Source organism: Oppia nitens, unplaced genomic scaffold (assembly GCF_028296485.1).
Source record: "Oppia nitens isolate AA-2021 unplaced genomic scaffold, nextdenovo-longstitch-racon4-pilon3 scaffold6_pilon_pilon_pilon, whole genome shotgun sequence".
Lineage (NCBI taxonomy): Eukaryota > Metazoa > Arthropoda > Arachnida > Sarcoptiformes > Oppiidae > Oppia > Oppia nitens.
This window is the reverse complement of record NW_026533250.1, coordinates 2,710,817-2,726,422: the sequence shown is the minus strand read 5'-3', so window position 1 is coordinate 2,726,422 and position 15,606 is coordinate 2,710,817. Positions and strand designations below refer to the sequence as shown.

General features: G+C 30.7%; 10 protein-coding genes across 11 annotated transcripts; 5 read left to right on the top strand and 5 right to left on the bottom strand.

Annotated features, from left to right (window-relative positions):
* The first annotated feature begins 2 nt into the window (after positions 1–2).
* LOC128962614 (alpha-1,3/1,6-mannosyltransferase ALG2-like) lies at positions 3–1,510 on the top strand. Its single transcript, XM_054308999.1, has one exon. It carries the CDS (start codon positions 200–202, stop codon positions 1,415–1,417), a length of 1,218 nt encoding a protein of 405 aa, XP_054164974.1. The 5' UTR covers positions 3–199; the 3' UTR covers positions 1,418–1,510.
* Positions 1,511–1,615: 105 nt separating this feature from the next.
* On the bottom strand, positions 1,616–2,685 carry LOC128962484 (NADH dehydrogenase [ubiquinone] iron-sulfur protein 3, mitochondrial-like). The gene is made up of 2 exons (XM_054308858.1): positions 1,983–2,685; positions 1,616–1,801 (listed from the first exon to the last, which is right to left on the bottom strand). The coding sequence occupies exons 1-2, from the start codon at positions 2,619–2,621 to the stop codon at positions 1,616–1,618; spliced, it is 825 nt and encodes a 274-aa protein (XP_054164833.1). The 5' UTR covers positions 2,622–2,685.
* A 331-nt stretch (positions 2,686–3,016) lies between these two features.
* Positions 3,017–3,615, top strand: LOC128962616 (ATP synthase-coupling factor 6, mitochondrial-like). Its single transcript, XM_054309002.1, has one exon. The coding sequence runs from the start codon at positions 3,178–3,180 to the stop codon at positions 3,499–3,501; it is 324 nt and encodes a 107-aa protein (XP_054164977.1). The 5' UTR covers positions 3,017–3,177; the 3' UTR covers positions 3,502–3,615.
* Positions 3,616–5,308: 1,693 nt separating this feature from the next.
* LOC128962615 (G1/S-specific cyclin-E1-like) lies at positions 5,309–7,321 on the top strand. Of its 2 annotated transcripts, XM_054309001.1 has the most exons (4): positions 5,309–5,419; positions 5,479–6,409; positions 6,473–6,639; positions 6,739–7,321. In XM_054309001.1, exons 2-4 carry the CDS (start codon positions 5,581–5,583, stop codon positions 6,895–6,897), a joined length of 1,155 nt encoding a protein of 384 aa, XP_054164976.1. In that variant the 5' UTR covers positions 5,309–5,419; positions 5,479–5,580; the 3' UTR covers positions 6,898–7,321. The 2 variants fall into 2 exon arrangements, with proteins under 2 accessions (XP_054164976.1, XP_054164975.1); XM_054309000.1 differs by having other exon boundaries at positions 5,309–6,409.
* Positions 7,322–7,355: 34 nt separating this feature from the next.
* LOC128962483 (unconventional prefoldin RPB5 interactor-like) lies at positions 7,356–8,306 on the bottom strand. Its single transcript, XM_054308856.1, has one exon. The coding sequence runs from the start codon at positions 8,193–8,195 to the stop codon at positions 7,356–7,358; it is 840 nt and encodes a 279-aa protein (XP_054164831.1). The 5' UTR covers positions 8,196–8,306.
* Positions 8,307–8,323: 17 nt separating this feature from the next.
* LOC128962542 (39S ribosomal protein L3, mitochondrial-like) lies at positions 8,324–9,790 on the top strand. The gene is made up of 2 exons (XM_054308918.1): positions 8,324–9,412; positions 9,475–9,790. The coding sequence occupies exons 1-2, from the start codon at positions 8,400–8,402 to the stop codon at positions 9,677–9,679; spliced, it is 1,218 nt and encodes a 405-aa protein (XP_054164893.1). The 5' UTR covers positions 8,324–8,399; the 3' UTR covers positions 9,680–9,790.
* Positions 9,791–9,998: 208 nt separating this feature from the next.
* On the bottom strand, positions 9,999–11,824 carry LOC128962540 (aspartate aminotransferase, mitochondrial-like). The gene is made up of 5 exons (XM_054308916.1): positions 11,522–11,824; positions 11,169–11,454; positions 10,816–11,106; positions 10,483–10,758; positions 9,999–10,423 (listed from the first exon to the last, which is right to left on the bottom strand). The coding sequence occupies exons 1-5, from the start codon at positions 11,608–11,610 to the stop codon at positions 10,073–10,075; spliced, it is 1,293 nt and encodes a 430-aa protein (XP_054164891.1). The 5' UTR covers positions 11,611–11,824; the 3' UTR covers positions 9,999–10,072.
* A 505-nt stretch (positions 11,825–12,329) lies between these two features.
* LOC128962543 (retinitis pigmentosa 9 protein homolog) lies at positions 12,330–13,144 on the bottom strand. The gene is made up of 2 exons (XM_054308919.1): positions 12,943–13,144; positions 12,330–12,876 (listed from the first exon to the last, which is right to left on the bottom strand). The coding sequence occupies exons 1-2, from the start codon at positions 13,074–13,076 to the stop codon at positions 12,354–12,356; spliced, it is 657 nt and encodes a 218-aa protein (XP_054164894.1). The 5' UTR covers positions 13,077–13,144; the 3' UTR covers positions 12,330–12,353.
* A 90-nt stretch (positions 13,145–13,234) lies between these two features.
* LOC128962546 (dynein light chain roadblock-type 2-like) lies at positions 13,235–14,335 on the top strand. The gene is made up of 3 exons (XM_054308921.1): positions 13,235–13,295; positions 13,463–13,706; positions 14,175–14,335. Exons 1-3 carry the CDS (start codon positions 13,293–13,295, stop codon positions 14,225–14,227), a joined length of 300 nt encoding a protein of 99 aa, XP_054164896.1. The 5' UTR covers positions 13,235–13,292; the 3' UTR covers positions 14,228–14,335.
* Positions 14,336–14,345: 10 nt separating this feature from the next.
* On the bottom strand, positions 14,346–15,591 carry LOC128962544 (glycine cleavage system H protein, mitochondrial-like). Its single transcript, XM_054308920.1, has 4 exons — positions 15,300–15,591; positions 14,795–14,944; positions 14,620–14,721; positions 14,346–14,555 (listed from the first exon to the last, which is right to left on the bottom strand). The coding sequence occupies exons 1-4, from the start codon at positions 15,436–15,438 to the stop codon at positions 14,425–14,427; spliced, it is 522 nt and encodes a 173-aa protein (XP_054164895.1). The 5' UTR covers positions 15,439–15,591; the 3' UTR covers positions 14,346–14,424.
* Between the last annotated feature and the right edge of the window lie 15 nt (positions 15,592–15,606).

Below are 15,606 nucleotides of genomic sequence, written 5' to 3'. Positions count from 1 at the left end.
AGTACAAAACTGTAGAAAATATTGTGAAAAGTTCATGCATTGAATGCTTTGTATTGTTCACAACATTTGTTTTATTAATGAACTACACGTGTGTTTCGCAATAGTGATGATAACAACAAACACTTCAAACACTAAAATCAAATGATATTTTAAGACATTTGGTGACAATTGGAGTTAATTAAACCAAAGAGAACTCTTGATGATGAAGATTCTTGTTCTTCATCCAGACTTAGGCATTGGCGGCGCCGAGCGGTTGGTAGTGGACGCGGCTCTGGCCATGAAGTCATTGTCTCATGAGATACATATCGTGACCACACATCACGACCAGAATCACTGCTTTGAAGAGACAAGAAATGGTACTCTGAAGGTGACAGTAGTGGCCGATTGGATGCCGCGTTCAATATTTAATAAGTGTTACGCTTTGTGCGCGTATTTCCGTATGATTATTGCCGCCATTTATGTGGTATTCTTCTCGAAACTCGAGTTTGATCTCATATTTTGCGACCAAATCTCTGCGTGTATTCCTTTCATACGAATATCCAAAAAGAAAATTGTATTTTACTGTCACTTTCCGGATCAGTTACTTACTGACCGAAAAACATTCCTTAAAAAACTATACAGATATCCAATAGATTGGTTCGAGGAGTGGACAACAGGTTTGGCCGACACTATTGTCGTGAACTCTAAATTTACGGCTCAAGTCTTTAGGCAGACGTTTACACGTTTGTCACATAAAGATATAAAAGTTATCTATCCTTCACTTCACTTCACGACATTTGATCGTAAACTTGAAGGAGATCTCAATGATCTTAAACTCAAAGATATAGCAACTGTTTTCTTATCGATCAATCGATACGAGCGCAAGAAAAACATAGGTCTGGCCATTGAGGCGCTTAAAGAGCTTTACGATGATATGATTTCAACTAACCCTAACTTAAAAAAGACGGTACACTTAATAATTGTCGGCGGATTTGATCCGTTAGTTCAAGAGAATCGACAATATTATGATGAACTCCATGATAAAGCAATGAAATTGGGAATTGAAGACAAGATTTCATTTTTGAAGTCACCATCAGATGATAAAAAGCAACTTCTTCTCCATAGTTGTACAGCAGTTCTGTATACCCCTGATAACGAACACTTTGGTATCGTTCCACTGGAAGCCATGTATATGAATCGACCAGTAATAGCTATCAATAGCGGTGGTCCGCGGGAGACAGTCATTGACAATGAGACCGGATTTCTTTGTAAACCTGAACCTAAAGATTTTGCTAAAGCAATGAAAAAGTTTGTCGACGACCGAAGTCTGGCCCGAGAGATGGGTATTGCTGGACACGAACACGTCGTCAAGAGTTTCTCGTACGACAAGTTTGTACAACAGTTCAAAAATTTAATCAATGAATTACATATCCAATGATTGAATTATTTTTTGCAAATATAAATTTTATAAAAATTGGCTTAAATATGAATTTTTTTATTATTATTTTAATATAACTAAACATATTTTACAATCTAAAGCAATCAAATAGCTAATGATTTAAAATCAAACTTTTCTCAAATAAAATGAGAATAAAATCTTATAATAATTAGCAATTAAATTCATGATAACTATAAACTACTTCGCCTTTTCTGATTGTTTTGCATCAGTTTGTGGTAACGGCACGTCTTCAACAGGCAGTGTCTCTACATCACGATAATTGGGGAACTGTTCCCACGGAGATTGCAAATCAAATTTTCTGAATTCTTGTGTCATTTCCAAAGGCTCAATAACCACTCGTTTAACTTCATCGTCATATCGACACTAAAATTCATGTCAAATAGTCAGTAATAATATGGATTTACTGTAATCTATAAAATACCGGTACTAATGATTACCGGAATAATAACACTAGAGTTTTGTTTCACTTTGAATAACACTTCTTAAGACAAATACACTGAATATCATTGTAAAACAAAGTGAAAAAATAGTTTTGTATACAGACCTCTGTATAACCACTCAATGGAAAGTCTTTACGGAACGGATGTCCTTCAAAGCCATAATCAGTGAGAATACGTCTCATATCCGGATGATTAATAAAAAAGACGCCATACATATCCCAAACCTCTCTTTCATACCAATTGGCGCCTTTGAACAGACAAGTGATAGACTCGAGTGGTGTCAACTCATCAGCGTATGTCTTGACACGGATTCTTGAGTTATACCGAAGTGATAACAAATTATATACCACTTCAAACCTGTACTCACGAGTCGGTATATCGACACCACATATGTCAGACAGGTTTGTGAACTGAGCCGATTGGTTGTCCTTTAAGAAGTGTATCACAGGAACGACACCTTCGGGTGCTATCAATACTTCCAATTCATTGCTATGTGTTATCTGCACCTTCTGGACAAACTTCGGTAAACACTCGGCAACATAGCGACCAAATTCAATCAATTGTTGTCTTGTAGCCATATCTTGTGGCCGAACTGTCGGGTGTAACGGCTTTTCGATTGGTGTTTGCGGTGCAGTAGTACTTTGCGATCGAAATTGAGATACCAGTGATGGTAACACTTGTCGCCGCATTGGTGTTGATATCATATGAATTGGTTTCTGTAGTAATAATCTTAAGGATGCCATCGTTGGTCACAAATTAATGTCAATAATTGATATCACTTTTGATTCAATCCAAAGATTGTTTATTAATATTATAATATTTGTCCACTTATTACGTCATTTGTTTGTTTCATAAACTATTGATTTAATAACATTAAGTCTATTAAAATCAATGCAATATTTATTGATTATTGAAATTTATGTTTTGTTTGTTAGAAAATATCAAACCATTTGAATGTTTTGTTTATTTAATTAATTTTTACGAAAAATAATTATTTAATTAAACGTTACGTAATTCATATCATAGCTATCAATGATATGAATATTGCATTATTTGATTCACAAACTATAGTACAAAAAGGGAACAAATATATTGTAAATCAAATGTTGTATTAAATATATAATGAATTATCAGAGGGTTTATCAATATATATATAACACAACGTTATATGTGATCGACATTTAAGGTCATTCAGTGTTGACATCAATTAGTCTTTGATTTTGCCATTAAGTGATAACTCAAGAGATCACTCATTTGGTTATCATTTATACTATAATCGTATCAAACAATTAAACAAAGATGTTGTCAAATGTTATGCGATTGAGTCCATCATTTGCTCCCATTTACCGAAACAGCGGACGACTATTGTCGACAACACCGGTGACCTCTCAATCTGATCCAATCCAGAAGTTATTTGTCGACAAAATACGTGAATACAATCAAAAGGCAAAGTCAACTGCAGATGGATTAGTTGATGCAAATGAACGAGTGATGAAAGGACTTAAAGAAGACATGGATCGCGTGGCCAGAAGTTATAACATTAAAGATGAAAACAATTTGTCAAATCTTAACCTCAAGTTTGATGCAGAAATCAAATTGGATTCAATTAATTTGAAAGACTAATTGATTACAATCTTAATTAACAATTATTTTATTAGTATTTGTCTCCAAATTGATTGACTTTAATGTTTGATTTTTAGTCAATATATTATATATGTCTAAAAATTGTGTTTTTAGTTACTATTAATTAACTTTTCAAATAAATTGTTTGTTTTGAACACTAATTTCTAAATTTATTTGTAATTAAATATATAAATTAATAGAAATAATTAATTAGTCAGTATATGAAATAAATTATATTATGACAAAACAAAACGTGTTATAAAATTATGCAAATAAATGTTTTATTAAAATAATAGTTATTAAATTATAGATAAATATTTAATAAAAACGATTAAAAATTAAGAAATTAAAATATAAGTAATATAATGAAAATAAAAATTTTAAAAATAATTTCAATTAATATCACATTAAAAAAGTGATAAAATTGCTAAATAAATATTTTTAATTAGACATTTTTCTAAAATTATAGTCAATATTTAACAATTATATTTTTCATAACATTTTTAAAATTTAATACTTGTTACCCACAGGTATAAAAAAAAAGTTATTTTAATTAGTAAATAATTTATATATAACTTTTATTAATCAATATATATACTGTATATATATATCAGTGTTCTCCAATCCAGGAAAGTTATATATAAATATAATAATGTATTATATACAGCATACAAAAAATTAACCATACAAAATAGTTTTTACTTTTCATAATTTTCATCATTAACTCAGATTGTTTATCAAAAATTTATATATATTTATTTATTGAACTTATTATATATCTATTATATTAATATTATTTTTGATAAAGTACTTTTTTTATTTTAATAATTAAAAAGCTAAAAAATTGACAAGACATTAAAAATATAATTAAACTTAACTTTTAAAATCTAATTATTATATAATTAACTAAAATTAATAAGAGTTATAAAAGTTATATTTTTTAATTATTAAATTTATATATATAAATATATAGAATAATAATAAAATTAAGTAAATTGAATTAATGCTCATTATTATATATTATTGTTATTAGTATTACTAAATATTTATATAAAAATAGTTTTAAAAAATTAATTTATAAAATTCAAGTTTAAAAAATTGATAAAAACTAAGTGATTTGGCTATTAAATAATAATTATTGTAAATTAATTAAAAATATTCACTAAATTTTAATAATTTAAACTTCCAATAATCCAACAAATATTTGCAACAATTCATTTGATAAACAATCTGAGTTAATGATGAAAATTATGAAAAGTAAAAACTATTTTGTATGGTTAATTTTTTGTATGCTGTATATAATACATTATTATATTTATATATAACTTTCCTGGATTGGAGAACATTAATATATATATAGTATATATTGGTTACTTGAGGCTAAATAAACTGCAAAATTACATTATTTTATTATAATGTAATTTTTTATTACTATATCCAATGATTTCAACTTAATGTTTAAATATTATAAAAAGTATCATTATTTGAATGAAAAACTTTTTAATTGTTATTATTTATGAGAAGTTAAAATTATTATCTATTAATGTATTTATTATAATATAAACTTTTAAATAATAATTTTTTTGTTATCCGATAAATATGATTGTTTTATTAAACATTTTTTTCTTAATATTATGTGAAGTTTGATTAAGTAATATAAATAATAAATGCTTTATACTGACAAAATGATTGATATTTAATTTAATTGAATAACTAAATTGATTTAAATATTATTATAACTAATCGTAATTTGTTAGTTCAATGTTAGACGTAATGTATAACCCAATAGTGAAAATGAGTGGCAAATAGGCCTAACATATGATTGCGCTCTAAGTTATAAATGACAATAGTTTTGATGAGATGTTAGTCTTATTAGCGATTAGTTAGTGTTTAGTACTACACGACTATAGCATAGAGAGTATGATTGACTACACTTTACATGTAATCAAATTGAATTAGTTTTGATTTAATTTATAGTTAAAGACTTCGGGTTTTTAATACCAAAAGACTTTATTGATCACTAAGAAGTGTCAATTATATCATATAAATAGTTGTCACTTGATTTGGTCACTGTTAAACATGTTACACGTTTTGGCGCCCAAAGTCAATGGTACCAAAAGACAAAAGTCTAACAAAGATATGACACCTAAGAGGCAAAAGACAAAAAACAAAGAGTTGTCGACACCGACGATGTCTGTTGATTTGTTGACACCGACCAGTCGTCACACTTCCCGGTGCTCTCCGTTGCCGAACTTTAGTTGGGCCGACGCTAGAGAAGTATGGGATCTGATGATTAATAAAGACACTGTTTATACGCGAAACGCACTGATGCTTCACAGACATCCTTCACTTCAGGCAAGAATGAGATCCATTCTTATGGATTGGTTAAGTGAAGTGTGCGAAGTATATCGTCTTAATCGCGACACTTATTATCTGTGCATTGATTTTATTGATCGCTATCTGTCCTATCAATCGGAAGTTCCCAAACAACAGCTCCAATTGATAGGTATTACCTGTTTATTCATTGCCGCTAAGGTTGAGGAGATATATCCACCAAAAATGAGTGAATTTGCGTACGTAACGGACGGTGCGTGCATTGAACCAGAGATCACAACCAAAGAACTAGTCATTTTGAAGTCTCTTAAATGGGATTTGTGTCCAATGACTGCCAACAATTGGCTCACCGTTTATATGCAACTCTACGCTATTCACGAAAAGGAAAACTCTTTGCGAAGAGACGGCGACGCCTTTCTTATCCCTGAATATCAGTCAAAACTATTCGCCCAAATCGCACATCTGGTCGACCTCTGTATCCTCGACATCGGATCGTTGACATATCAGTACTCAATAATAGCCGCCGCAGCGCTCTATCACTTTACAAGTGAAGAAGTTGTCTTTCAGTGCACAGGTATATAGCTTTTTATCATTTCTATTGTATTGATGTTTAACTCAATTGACCACTTCTTAACAGCCATTAAGATGCAAGATATGCGCGATTGTGTTATTTGGATGATTCCGTTTGCATTGGCTGTCAAAGAGGATGGCTTTGAAAACCCAAAGCTTCTTCAGCAAACTAAGAGCGATGACTCGCAACCATTTAATTACATTCAATGCCATAGCGTTGATCTACAACTTCTGGTAAATTAATGATTTGACTTTTTATTGATTATGATTGTCTGATAAGAAAGACATTTATAACAATTGTATATTAAATGTAATGATTTGTTGAAACACTAGGAAAAAGCTCATCTGAAGCAAAGTCAAACAAAATGTGAATATTTGGACGATTCTGAGTCATTGTCATCGTCGTCGTCATCAGTTAGTAGTCCAGTGGCCACCCGTACCCGTCGGTCCACTATTTTGACACCACCAAGAAGTAGTTCAAAACGTTGCTAATCATTTGATTGCAATTTAACACCAAATTTTGTGTTTGAAATCAAATAATTATTTTTAATTTATTATTTATACTGTAATCGCTGTCAAAGCCATCCTCAAAGTCCTAGTCTTTTATCAAATTTACAAAATGTTTACAAACTTTTTAATTCTTGTCCTCAATTGGTATTTATAATGGCTTTGGTCTTTAAGACTTTTTAAACTATTTAATATTTATTTCAGTTTTTATGAGCTTTTATTTCAATTAAAGTTTTAATGAATACTGCCATTAATGCTCAAGACGTTAGACATATCATATTAAGACTGAACTTACGGTTATGGTGTTTATCCGTATATTTTAATAATTTATTATTTTTGGGACTAATTTTATACAATTTATTTTATTATTATACACAATATTTTTGATATTTAATCCAAATAATAAAATAAATGCAAAACCAAACATTAAATTGAAGTTATTATCAATTCATACGATTGCTTTTAAAACGTGAAACACTTTTCTTTGTTGACTTATTTTCTGTTGTATTCATCACTTGAGACCAATCAATGTCTACATTACGCTCTTTGACCTCATTTTTAAAGGCTAACTCATCACTGATTTCATCGGATTTTTCTATTAAATTTGGCGATTCTGTTGTTTTAACGGAAGACTTGTTTTCATTAAACGTGTCGAAAGTTTTAACATTTGGTGCAAAAGAGACACTTTTTTTAAGTATTGACTTCGGCTCTGATTTTACTTCATTTTTTTCTTCGATTTCCATTTTACTTAATCTTTCATTTATTTCTTTATCTTCTGTCTGTTTCATCGATTTTTGTTTAAACTTATATTCCTGAAGACGTCTTTTATGCTCTTCTTTCCATTTCTTTTCTTTTTCTTCATCATATTCTTCGACAATCTCAACAAACTCTTGATTTTCTTCATTGATTTGTTGTGTAAATTCCAACCACTTCTTGAGATTGTCTTTCTCTTTATTCAAATCATCGATCATTTTATGGCAACTTTGAAGTCTTCGGCTAACAATTTCTTTGGCCTGTTTTGCTGATCTCTCAACAAAATAATTATCACCCAATAAAACTAATATTTCATTTGTATGTTTGATAAATCCTGGCATAAAAGCCAGATCTGATCCGGCAATCGGTACCATCACTTCATGTGTTGTCCGATCGGTAATTGTGGTCAATCTGTTATCTAAAGCCTCATAATCTTTCAAAAACTTGTTCCACTGTTGTATCTTTTGGTCACAAATGCTAACATCTTCATTGGTTTTCTCATACAATCTGTTCTTTTGATTTAAAGACATCTTCAGTCTGAAGACTTCATAAGATTTCAAATGAACACTAAATGTGAGAAAATGTAAACAAAACCAAAACAAAGTCACGTGTTTTACAATTAGTTGTATTTGTTTATAGAAAGCAATGCTTGAATTGCGTGCAAAACGTCAACAAATGCTTTCAAAAGTTATTTTAATATTAATATTCAAGAGTTTGATATAAAAGCCGACAAAATGTCATTATTTTCATCTGTTTTGGGATTAAATTCACAACTAATAAGAAATGTTTGGCAAATAACGAGACAAACATATTTGTTACCATCGATGGTCACTATTGAACAGAAAAGAAATGCTTTTAAAAATGCAAAGACTGTGAAGAGACGCAAAACACATCCCTTTCATTGGTGGCCAAGAGTTAGACGAAGAACTGACTTTCCTTTTAAAACTAATATCACTCATGAAAATCAAAAGTTTGTCGACGAGTATATCAAAGATAAATATGGAATTGATTCAACTGAAAGCCCACTCAAAGGAATCGATTTGAAACGAGAAGAATGGACTGAAGAATCACAAAGATGTGGAGTTATTGCCCGAAAGATTGGTCACTACCCGATGTGGACAAAGAGTGGCAAACGATTGCTCACCACTGTTGTACAAATAGTGGATAATCATGTAATTAAATACTACAGTCCTGAGGAATGGGAGCAAAATAGTCGATCATTTTATAAATATCATCGCAACTTTGGAATGGGTGTTTGTATAGTCGGTGCCGAAAGTACTGATCCCCGAAATTTTACCGCTGCTTATAGAGGATTATTTACTGAGGCCGGTGTTATGCCTAAGTCACGACTGTCCCGATTCTTTGTCACACCAAATGCAAAGCTGGCGCCGGGAACTTCTTTAACAGCAATGCACTATCGGGTCGGCGATTATGTGGATGTTTGGGGCAAAACCATAGATCGAGGCTTTCAAGGGGTTATAGTTAGGTGGGGTTTCAAAGGACAAGACAAATATAGAGGTGTCACCAAAGCTCACAGAAGAATTGGTTCTATAGGAAGAAGCAGAAAATTGATGGTTTTGAAGGGCCGTAAAATGCCTGGACATATGGGCAATGAACGACGGGTTCTTAAAGGGTTAAAAATTTGGAGAATTAATACTAAACATAATGTTATTTGGATTCACGGACCTGCTATACCTGGTCCTTGTCATGGATGGGTCTACTTATATGATTCACGAATCCCAGACAAGTAATATAAAAAATATATTAGTATTTAATTTTATTTATTTTTAAAAATATTTTATTGAATAGAGAATTAACGGCAGAAAATTCGCCGCCATTTCCCACATATTATGCCGAACATAGTAATGAAGAGCTTCCTGAAGATCTTTATGATAAAGATTTACAATCATTTGATTCGCCGACCATTATATTTGAAGAGACAGAAGCAGAGCGTAAGGCAGCCTTAGCGGCGGCCAAAGCCACTAAAAAGGCTAAAATCGCTAAAATTCGTTAATTTTATGTCAATATTTGATTTGAAGAAAGTTTATTACTTTGTGGTAATATTAACATTTAATTTATAGTATAATTAAATACATTATATAAGTTATTGACACAAACTTACAAATTAGTCATTAAATAATTTCATTGCAAATTACCGGTACATTGATTTGATTTATCAATACAACCGATGGTTCATTTCTATTACCATAAAATTTAATTATATTGTATTATTATAATACATTTTATTTAGTTCTAAAAAACATAACAATTGTGTATTGAAAACATGATTTTTAAAACTACCGGTAAAATGAATTACTTTTTATATTGCATATTAATTACTCGCAAATCATATCATTATTTTAAATAACTGATATATATATTATTAGATTAATTCTAATACATGAACCTATTTAGTGACGCTATGCATACCATGTGCTAAATAATCTACATTTCCTGAAGTAACTCCTGCCATACTTATACGTCCATCTTTAGTCAGGTAAACACTGAACTCTTTGGTAAGGCGTTCCACTTGATCCTTATCCATACCTGTAAAGCAAAACATACCAATTTGGTCGGTAATGTGCTGCCAATTCTTTGTCGAGCCCTCTCTCTTGAGTCCGTCTCTAAGTTTAGTTCGGACCGAAATTATACGATCAGCCATTCCTTTGACATCCTTAAGCCATTGAGCTCTAAGTTCGGGATCATTCATAACAAGTGCTGCTATTCTTGCGCCGTGAATGGGAGGGTTTGAATATAACTGTTAAGGAAACCCATAATAATCATAATTATATCAAATTGTTTATCAGATGTAAATACCGGTCTAATAATGATTTTGATCTGAGACATCACTTTTTCCTTTTCCTCTTTAGATGCCGTAACCAAACTGAAGGCACCTACTCTTTCAGCATATAAACCCATATTCTTAGCAAAAGATTGAGCCAAAGCTATTTGGTGTCCGTCATCAATGAACTGTCGCAAAGCAGTGGCATCTCTATCAATGTCTCCGGTGGCAAATCCCTGATAAGCCATATCTATGAATGGAAACAGATTTCTCTGTTTCATAACTTTGGATATCTCTCTCCATTGTTCCGGCTTTTCATCAAATTTAATTCATTAATAGTTACCAATAAATACAATATTTATACACACTTTTGGATCGACTCCCGTCGGATTGTGAGCACATGCATGCAAAAGAACAACAGATTTTTCGGGTATTTTAGCCATATCTTGAAGTGCACCGTTAAAATCAAATCCACATGTCTTCGGGTCATAATATCGATATTGTTTGACTGCAAATCCCGCTTTTTTAAACAATGGGATGTGATTACCCCACGTTGGGGTCGGCATATAGACCTCTTTGGGTCCGTTGTGGAAATCTCTTAGAAAGTTTGCGCCTAACATTAAAGAACCGGTTCCAGAGATGCCTTGAACTGTAGCATTCTTGAGATATTAAGATATTAACTACTTTTAGTCAATCAATTATGAAATGTCAAACAACATACCAATCCTTCTTTAATAACTCGACTATTTTCTCCAAAGGCTAGTTTGGCCGCTGCGGCAGTAAATTCAGCCAAACCACTGATCGGCAAATACTCTTTGTCCAAATTTTTACTTTTTAATATTTCTTCTGCTTTCAGAACAGATGGCAATAGATATGGTTTACTATTATCATCTCTATAAGCACCGACACCTAAATTGATTTTCTTAGGATTGGTATCTTTCTTGTAAGTCTCAGTAACACCAAGAATGGCATCGGGCGGACCCATCTCGACGTGAGACCACCAACAGCTAATCAATTAGATATTTATTATCATTTTATAAACCAAAACTTGTCATTCAATGTGTTACTACTTACTGTTGATGTCTGACCAGATTGACAGTCGGTGTTATCGCTGCCAACGATATTCTTGTATTCATATTCGACACTAACTTCAGAGTTGCCATAACTGAGCGTTTGGTTGACTTTGCGGACAAATGAGACAATCAATTGTGTCAAATGTGTGGAAAGTTTTCAACAAACAGTTTGTCTCAATAGTTAAGACAAGTATAGACTCAATTGAAAGCAATTTATTTGATATTTACTGAAATAGTTATCAAAAAAATTGATCTCAAGTTTGAAGTCAAGGACAGACTGACGACTGAGACATAAGCAGTGCTTAACAGTCACTACAGTAATGCCTCTAACGATGACTTCAAACAAAACATTTAAATTTACTATACATTGTATATTCATTCATATTATTCTATAATAATATTATTAATATTCAATACATTGCACTTGGATTGCAATTATTGTTAATACATTACAATCACTTAATATACAGTATTTTATATTTAATATTTTATTAATTAATTGATAATCATTTGTAAATATTAAATTAATAATACACTAAATTTATAACAAAAATATTCTTAATATTAGTTAAAAAACTAAAATTACCTGAAATATTATTAATAAAATTTTTAGTTGTATAATACAACTTGTATTCATTTGTATATTTAATTTTCTGTAAATTATTTTTTTTATTAAACCATATGTCTTATGTTATGTAATTTATTTATACTGTAAATTAAGTTATCGGTCATATAAAATAATAAAATAAAATTTAATTATAATTACAATTATATTTATTTTTAAAATCATTATTAAATTAATCAATAATTTCAAAAACAAAATTTATTATAAATTATTTTCTTCTTTGTTTTCTTTTATTGTCCTTTTTATGATTACTCTTGTGATTACTCTTTCGTTTCTTTTTATGTGTCGATCTTTTTCTTTTTTTATGTCTCGATGAAGAAGAAGATGATGATGAAGTGGATGAACTATTAGTATCACTACTGGAACTACTAGTGGATGATTTTTCATCGAGTAATGCCTTCAATTGTTCCACTTTTGATAATTGTTTTTCTTTATCTTCATTTTGTTTGATATAATCATACATTGGGTCTTCGTGTATATATCTGAATTGTTCCGATTCTTTATTGCCACTCAAAAACAATGGACATTCTTTATCTCCGGTTCGATGTCCATAAGTCTTACATCTCCAGCACTTCATAACCTTAACCTCTTTGCCTAATGGCATCCAAAGACCTTTTTTCGGTGCGTGAGCTAAGAAGTCACGGGCGGCCGAATTCTCGGGCAGATCTGGAATGCAATCTTCGGGTCGTTCCTCTTCCTCTTTGATAAAACCCGGTGGCGGCGCTTCGTAACTATTGATATAAAACAATGACATCTATAGTTGACATCAATTTATAAACAAATATCTTTAAAAATACAATGTATTGTAATGTTTAATGGCTTCAACCAGTTTTGAGTCGAAACCTGTTTTCTTGGTATTGTTATCTTCATCGACACGACTGTCCTTTCTATTGTGTGACCGACGGTTTCGACTTGAATTCGATGACGACATGAGTGGTCAATGTTTGACGTATTTATGATCTCATGAAGAGGTGATCCCAAAGTAGACAAGCGATACACCAATTGGTTGAACGCATGCGTCGATCACTCAAACAATCATTTGTTGTTTGTTTGCATTCAAACCACTTCTCAATTATTGTCCGACAAATCAGTTGACGTCTCAAACCATTTGTCGACAAAACTTTCACCACTTCTCACATCAATAATTATGGTATGTCTCGACAATTGTCAATGATTTTTGTATTAATAACTTTTAAAAGTGATTTGTTTTCTTAATTTTTATTTGAATAACAATTTTTGTTTTTATCGCCGATAATCTATGATTGATATATCTTTGATGATAATTAACCACAAGATTTATAATTTAACTAATTATAGGCAGACACAGATGAGATATTGAAGCGGATCCAGGCGTCACATAAAGGTGTGATTGGGACGATTGTGGTCGACTCGGAGGGTGTCGTCATAAAGGCAACAATACCTGATAGTCCAGACATCCAACAATTATATGGAGTGACAATCAGTCAAATGGTCGATAGGGCTAAACAGGCCCTCAAAGACAACGATGAGCTGACATTCCTCAAGATTAAGACCAAAAAACATGAATTCATTGTCGTTCCCGGTATTGGTTTTAGTTATTACTCGTAAAATTAACACTCATTTTAATACATGATTTATTTAATAACAATTTTCAAATATTATGTCAAATTAAACATTGAAACCAAAATTTAAATCAAAAAATATATTAACGAATCGACATTAAAATTAATTATTAGTTTTTACAACTTTGCACTTACGGTAGTCTTTAAAAACAACTGAAATTTTAATTATCGTTTACAATAATTTTGATTTTACTTTTGGATTCATTGGACAATTTTACCCAAAATTGACTCTTTAATAATTATTGTAAAAATTGAAGACATTTTGGGATTTCAATGTTTAATTGTACCTTAAGTTTTATGTTATGTTTAAGTTTTATGTACCTTATGTTTAATATTTATAGGAAATATTTATTGATATTATTTTTTATTTCTATTTAATTTTAATATACTGTTAGATATTTAATACTCAATATTTTTTATTTAAACAGATAAGGACTATGTGTTGATAACAGTAATCAATCCAAACGAGTCCAACGCCTAAAATCTTGGTTTTTATTAGTTTTCTGTATTTATAAATTTAGTTTTTTGTGTGAATATTTTGGCGAAAATTATTTTTAAATAATCATTTATTAAATAATTCAATTATTACTGAGATTAATAACTGTTAATACTTTATTTATACTAAAATCCAATTTTTTTATATCCATTTATTGATTACATGTAATTATGAAATGATAACTATTCCTCACGAATAGACTCTAAGAACTTTTGATATGATTGTTCGTCCATAAGTTTGTCTATTTCTTGAGGTTTAGACAATTCAATTTTAAAAAGCCATCCCTCGTCATAACACGAAGTATTGACCATACCTTCAATTCAAATAACATTTATTAATTAACAATTATTTGATTACAATCGCAAACAATATCAAACCCGGTTTGTCTTCCAGTTTTTCATTGATTTGAACGATACGACCGGAAACGGGAGTGAATATCTCTGACGCGGCCTTAACACTCTCGACGGCTCCCACTTCATCTACAAAGATATAATTGATATTTTATTCAAATGTTACTTAAAACCGGTATTTTTTTATTAAAAAAAGTCCAACCATTTTGATCATAACTTGTGTCCACATCTGGCAGTTGTACGTACACTACATCTCCGAGTGCTTCTTCGGCATACTTTGAGATTCCGACGGTTCCTACCTTTTTGGTTGAGTCTAATGAAACCCATTCGTGTTTATCACTGTAACGAAGATCTAAATGAAATAAAAAATTATTAAAAATTGAATTATCGGTAATGGATTGGTGTTATGTATACAGATATATACAATATATAAGATATTATTTGTGGTCAAAAATTAAAGGCAATTAAAGTTTATTAAAGTATTACTTATTTTTAAAAATATATTGTATATTACAGTATACAGTGTATAATTTACATACAATTTGTATAATTTATATAACTGTAGGTTACATGTTATGTTAGTTTAATAATAATTTTAAATAACTTTATAATTTTCAAATTATTGACCACTTGTTATAATATTTGCTATCAATGCCCACACTTATAGTCACTAATTATTAGTATTACAAATCAATAATTATTAATACCTGACAAAAGTCTGATCTGTTGATTGGCAGCCAAATTGTAATTGTTGTGTAATTTATAAGTATTGGACAAAACTTTTATCACTTGATTTACATTTGTTTTCCAGAGACGACTTCTACAGAAAGTGCTGACAATTGACATTCTTAGAGACAATTTGTGGTAACTTTGTTGCTATCAAACCAATGCTATTATAAGAGTTGTTTAATGAATGCAAATATCAAATAAATTTAAAAGATAAGACACAATTCAAGGACCAAATAAATGCCGACAAACTCGTTAAGTAAGGCTTCACATGACTACCAATGAGAT

Excerpts from the sequence above, each read along its gene's own strand:
- LOC128962483 (XM_054308856.1), bottom strand. The coding sequence starts at position 8,195 with ATGTCTTTAAATCAAAAGAACAGATTGTATGAGAAAACCAATGAAGAT.
- LOC128962544 (XM_054308920.1), bottom strand. The coding sequence starts at position 15,438 with ATGTCAATTGTCAGCACTTTCTGTAGAAGTCGTCTCTGGAAAACAAAT. Across the intron at positions 14,722-14,794 it reads CACAAGTTATGATCAAAATG|ATGAAGTGGGAGCCGTCGAG; the intron begins GTTGGACTTTTT and ends ATATCTTTGTAG. Across the intron at positions 14,556-14,619 it reads AAAACTGGAAGACAAACCGG|GTATGGTCAATACTTCGTGT; the intron begins GTTTGATATTGT and ends TTTGAATTGAAG.
- LOC128962616 (XM_054309002.1), top strand. The coding sequence starts at position 3,178 with ATGTTGTCAAATGTTATGCGATTGAGTCCATCATTTGCTCCCATTTAC.
- LOC128962540 (XM_054308916.1), bottom strand. The coding sequence starts at position 11,610 with ATGGCAACTCTGAAGTTAGTGTCGAATATGAATACAAGAATATCGTTG. Across the intron at positions 11,455-11,521 it reads AATCTGGTCAGACATCAACA|CTGTTGGTGGTCTCACGTCG; the intron begins GTAAGTAGTAAC and ends CTAATTGATTAG. Across the intron at positions 10,759-10,815 it reads CGACGGGAGTCGATCCAAAA|CCGGAACAATGGAGAGAGAT; the intron begins GTGTGTATAAAT and ends TTTGATGAAAAG.
- LOC128962542 (XM_054308918.1), top strand. The coding sequence starts at position 8,400 with ATGTCATTATTTTCATCTGTTTTGGGATTAAATTCACAACTAATAAGA. Across the intron at positions 9,413-9,474 it reads GATTCACGAATCCCAGACAA|AGAATTAACGGCAGAAAATT; the intron begins GTAATATAAAAA and ends TTTATTGAATAG.
- LOC128962615 (XM_054309001.1), top strand. The coding sequence starts at position 5,581 with ATGTTACACGTTTTGGCGCCCAAAGTCAATGGTACCAAAAGACAAAAG. Across the intron at positions 6,410-6,472 it reads AGTTGTCTTTCAGTGCACAG|CCATTAAGATGCAAGATATG; the intron begins GTATATAGCTTT and ends ACTTCTTAACAG. Across the intron at positions 6,640-6,738 it reads GCGTTGATCTACAACTTCTG|GAAAAAGCTCATCTGAAGCA; the intron begins GTAAATTAATGA and ends TTGAAACACTAG.
- LOC128962543 (XM_054308919.1), bottom strand. The coding sequence starts at position 13,076 with ATGTCGTCATCGAATTCAAGTCGAAACCGTCGGTCACACAATAGAAAG. Across the intron at positions 12,877-12,942 it reads ATTAAACATTACAATACATT|TTACGAAGCGCCGCCACCGG; the intron begins GTATTTTTAAAG and ends TTATATCAATAG.
- LOC128962614 (XM_054308999.1), top strand. The coding sequence starts at position 200 with ATGATGAAGATTCTTGTTCTTCATCCAGACTTAGGCATTGGCGGCGCC.
- LOC128962484 (XM_054308858.1), bottom strand. The coding sequence starts at position 2,621 with ATGGCATCCTTAAGATTATTACTACAGAAACCAATTCATATGATATCA. Across the intron at positions 1,802-1,982 it reads CATTGAGTGGTTATACAGAG|TGTCGATATGACGATGAAGT; the intron begins GTCTGTATACAA and ends CATGAATTTTAG.
- LOC128962546 (XM_054308921.1), top strand. Across the intron at positions 13,707-14,174 it reads TGAATTCATTGTCGTTCCCG|ATAAGGACTATGTGTTGATA; the intron begins GTATTGGTTTTA and ends TTATTTAAACAG.